This window comes from Miscanthus floridulus, chromosome 7 (genome assembly GCF_019320115.1).
Source record: "Miscanthus floridulus cultivar M001 chromosome 7, ASM1932011v1, whole genome shotgun sequence".
NCBI lineage: Eukaryota > Viridiplantae > Streptophyta > Magnoliopsida > Poales > Poaceae > Miscanthus > Miscanthus floridulus.
This window is the reverse complement of record NC_089586.1, coordinates 82,506,823-82,511,022: the sequence shown is the minus strand read 5'-3', so window position 1 is coordinate 82,511,022 and position 4,200 is coordinate 82,506,823. Positions and strand designations below refer to the sequence as shown.

The 4,200-nt window shown below is 46.8% G+C and overlaps 1 protein-coding gene across 1 annotated transcript; it reads right to left on the bottom strand.

The window, feature by feature from the left end:
- Nucleotides 1–2,170: 2,170 nt before the first annotated feature.
- LOC136463601 (uncharacterized) lies at nt 2,171–3,922 on the bottom strand. Its single transcript, XM_066462587.1, has 2 exons — nt 3,445–3,922; nt 2,171–2,999 (listed from the first exon to the last, which is right to left on the bottom strand). Exons 1-2 carry the CDS (start codon nt 3,578–3,580, stop codon nt 2,383–2,385), a joined length of 753 nt encoding a protein of 250 aa, XP_066318684.1. The 5' UTR covers nt 3,581–3,922; the 3' UTR covers nt 2,171–2,382.
- Between the last annotated feature and the right edge of the window lie 278 nt (nt 3,923–4,200).

Sequence of the window (4,200 nt, the reverse complement as noted above, 5' to 3'; positions counted from 1 at the left end):
AGTGTCAGTGCTTTTGAACGTTTCCTGCAATGATGGCTACGGGAGGAAGAAGAGGGATTCCATGCTGCATTGGCTGCCAAGCTGATTAAGGAGTGCCAATCTGGAGGAGCGGGGCACATCTACCTCATTTTAGTTACGTAAGTCTGTAGGGAGCAGAACCTTTATTATGCTATCTATATATTGCTTGTGTTAATTCATCAGTTGACACGGTTGTTATGTTAGTGTCGAACATTGTTATTATAACAAGTACTCTTCGTTTTGGACATGATGAATGATGTGTAATGATAAAATCTGTATGGTGTATGTTCAGTAAGTATTAAAGCCCAACTGAATTAGTAAATACATTGTGAAAACAGGATGCCATCACCGCCGCTATTCGTCTGATGCAGCAGGGGTCAATAGTGTATCACCGTCGAATCGTTTAGTAACCCGACGCCGACTAAAGGATCATCATAGGCGGATCGTACTGCAATGCGACGGTGACCATGCCCTATGACCAGACAGTTCATACCCTGAAGCGACGGTGATGTTCGGTGATGTTCGCCACGACACAGACGGGTCGCGCTCTAATGCGATGGAATAAGGATATGATCACGGACGGATTATAAGCCATGCGGCGGTGTTAGTGCATACCCACACAGACGGGTCGTGCTTCAATGCGACAGAAGTAAGGACCTTAGCATGGACGGATCATAAGCCCATGCGGCGGTGTTAGTGTACACCACAGACGGTCTCAGATAGCGACGGTGAGGGCTATGATTATCACTGCCGACAGCTTACTGTCGAGACCGAAATTGGACTGCGATGGGGTTACGACATGGCTGTGAAAGGTCCGAGTGTACTAGTAAATATGATACATGCACAACATTATTTAAAATATTTTAGAATATCATCTATTTGTCACAAAAACATGTCTAATTTTCTCAGAAGCTATAAGCATAGTAACAAATAATTTAGTCGAACAGTGCATGAACCTCTTGACACCATATCGAACAGTACTGCCACACGACGAAACTGGATCAGGGAAGGAAGGGGAAGGGTAAAACGTGTCGCTGTTAGCTTGGTCCAACACCATATCTCGAGGAGAAAATTGCAATTATAGGACACGAAACAATGCACTTCGCTATTATAGGACTCCAAACGTCGACTTCGCTAAAATGACCCATGAAACGTTGGCACTTTGTTATACATGACATTTGGTCTTTTTAATCACTTTTCTCAACTAAAATACATGTATTTTGCCATGATGTGACCGTATTGCCCTCAGAGCTTCAATTGACGTACCTTTTGCGTGTTGGGGGACAGAGCGCCAAGAAACCTGCTCCACCGTGAGCCGTGACCATTTTCTCACCAAAAGGCTGGCAAGAATACAACGGAGGGACCAGATCACCACTCACCAGGAGAAAAGGTACGAGTGTTCCTGTGCTCAGCAGCCAGCGCTTTGTGGTTTTGTGGAGCGCACCGAGCCTGGATCGAAGTGGCCTGACACGCACATGCTTTTGGTTTTGGAGTACGTACCATCCTTTTGTTCTCAAGAGTTGAAAATACCGGGGGGGGGGGGGGGGGGGGGAGGTACGTCAATTGAAGCCCCGAGGGCAATACAGTCACATCATGATAAAATACATATATTTTAGTTGAGAAAAGTGATTAAAAGATCAAATGTTATGTATAACAAAGTACTAACGTTTCAAGGGTCGTTTTAGCGAAGTCGATGTTTGGAGTCCTATAATAACGAAGCGCATTGTTTCGCGTGCTCTAATTGCAATTTTCTCTATCTCGAGTGTGCTGAAATATTGGAGCCTCACTTTCTGAATCACAAGCAAACAAAGGATCAACAAACGACAAACGGTACTCTGCTTTGGCTTTATTCTATGTCAAACTTTTCTAAATTTTGATCAAGTTTTTCGAAAAATATATTAATATATATAAGTCAAAATAAATGCTTTGTCAAAATGTATTTTATGGAGAATTGAATAAACTAAAACTAATTTGATATGTTCTTAGAGGTTGGTGTATTTAAAAAAATATCAAAGTTAGAAGAAGTTTGACTTAAGCAAAAACGATATAATTTAAAATGGAGGAAGTGAAACCGAACAAGAAAATAGCTTTTTAGTCCCTGTTTGGTGTTTTCCCACCAACTTTGGCGAAAAGGCAACACGCACGGGTCAAATTAAGATGATATATATAGCTAAAGCTGAAGCATCAGACATTCGAACTAATCCATTTCGCCAACTTTAGTGGCTTACATATTTACACGAGTCTACAAGAACCATATTCCTTCACCTATTTTTTTTTCAATTCGTCCAAAGAAATAAATTACAAAAAGAGATCATTTTATTATCTGATGATGATCTGACAAGTGACCACGGAATAACATAACGTTCAGACGATGGTGCAGGCGTTGGGGTTCTCCTCGCTGAAGATGGTGGTGAGGCGGCCGTTGGCGTCGGTGGCGATGCTGTAGATGCCCTCGCGCACCGGCGTCGGGTAGTTCCACCGGTACTCGCTGGAGAAGTACTCGTGCCGCCTCGGCGTGCCCAGCATCTCCCACCGCGGCAGCGGCGACGGCGCGTACCGGCCGTACCCGTACGCGTACCCGCCGTGTGCCGCTGGCGCCGGGGAGTACGACGGATCGGCCGCCGGCGGGGTGTGGTGATAGGCGCTGCCTGCACTGCCGCCGCTTGCCGCCGTGGCGCCCGCGCCCGCGGGCACCGGCCCGGAAGGCGTGAACCGGACGTGCTTCTTCTTCTTCTTCTTGGGCTTGCGTTGGGCAGGGGCGCCCGCCGGTGCAAACGGCGTGCCCGGCAGGGTCGTCGTCGTTGCCTGCGCTCGTGGTGGATGTGGACGATCCGGATGGTCGGCGTGGGCGCGGGCGTTGGTGGTTGCCAAGGTGACGGTGCGCGCAGTTGTTGGTTGCACGTAGCATGTCTGCGCGGGAGCGTACGCCATGGCGTAGTCCATTCCCATCCCCTCGTCGTACCTCACGCGCCCTTCTCTTCCTAGGAGACACATCAGCGGGTAAAGATATGATGAACTTGAACTTGAAGGTTATTGCAACTTACTTGTTGGGCAATGGAAGATGTACGTAAAGAATTAATCATGTAGGCAGAACATCTGTTTTCCCGGGAAAAAGAGAAAGAAGAAAGAAACAAAGAAAGCAAAAATGGTACGTGCAAGATCGAATATGATGATCCAAACGATGACCAGGAATATGATGCGTGAAATTGAAGGACTACGTGTAATAAGACAAACCAAGAGCAATTTGCTAGTGCGTTGTATTCGGTCTTTCTTGTTGAGTGTATAGTTCCTGATGATTCCTCCAAAATTAACAAAAGTGCAGTCCCCCGACAAGCTAGTTTCTATCTATCTAGGAAATTTGCACGAAGACGCATGTTTTCATAGCTCTACTGTCTAACTCAAAAGAATGTATAAATATGGACGTACCGTTGCACTTCCTGATAAATCTCGATATCATCCTGCCCAAGGGAGGAGCGCAAGAGCAGCCCATCCCCCTCTCCGCCGCCGCCAACTCCTTCTCCCTCGCCCGCACATCTGCATGATACACCATTTGTGGATACATGCCTAGGTGCACCTGTCTGAACTCTGAAGTTGAGGACTACTCCTACAGCTTCTAATCAGACATCATTGATCAACGCGTCACCTCTCCATGGTATGCATGTAGCTAGCTCCCCTAAATCTCACTAACCAGGCAGCAAAACCAGTGATCTCTTAAGCAAGGACGACAGTCTTGGAAAGCTAGCTAGGTTGGTTGGGTTTGGAGCGCGAAAAAGCCAACTAGTGAGAATCGAATAACAATGGTCTACTACTGCTCTCCTACTCGGCTCCTTCCTGAATGGTTCTTTGTGGACTAGCTATAGGATCTAGATATGAAATGCAATGCATTGCGATTGTTGCGTCCATGGGATGGGATGGGACTATGGGAGTGACAGACGACGGACAGGATCGGAGGAGCATCTCAGCTACCAAGAAACGTAAAGCGCGCGTGGTGTGTGTGTGTGTACGCAGGGTTTGATGATGAGCAGACGACGGCAGATTGGAGAGAGAGCGAGCGAGTGGAGTCAGAATATATGCGGCGGGAGAAACTTCAATTCATATATACTTGAAAAGCGCCTTTGCATGGGATGCTCGCTCTGTTCGGGTCGGGTCTTGGAAAGAGGATTTGGCATGTATAAAGAGCCT

What these genes read in the sequence shown, in the direction of transcription:
- LOC136463601 (XM_066462587.1), bottom strand. Translation starts at nt 3,580, where the DNA reads ATGTATCCACAAATGGTGTATCATGCAGATGTGCGGGCGAGGGAGAAG. An exon ending in ATTTATCAGGAAGTGCAACG is followed by an intron (nt 3,000 to 3,444) that starts GTACGTCCATAT and finishes TGTGTCTCCTAG; the next exon opens with GAAGAGAAGGGCGCGTGAGG.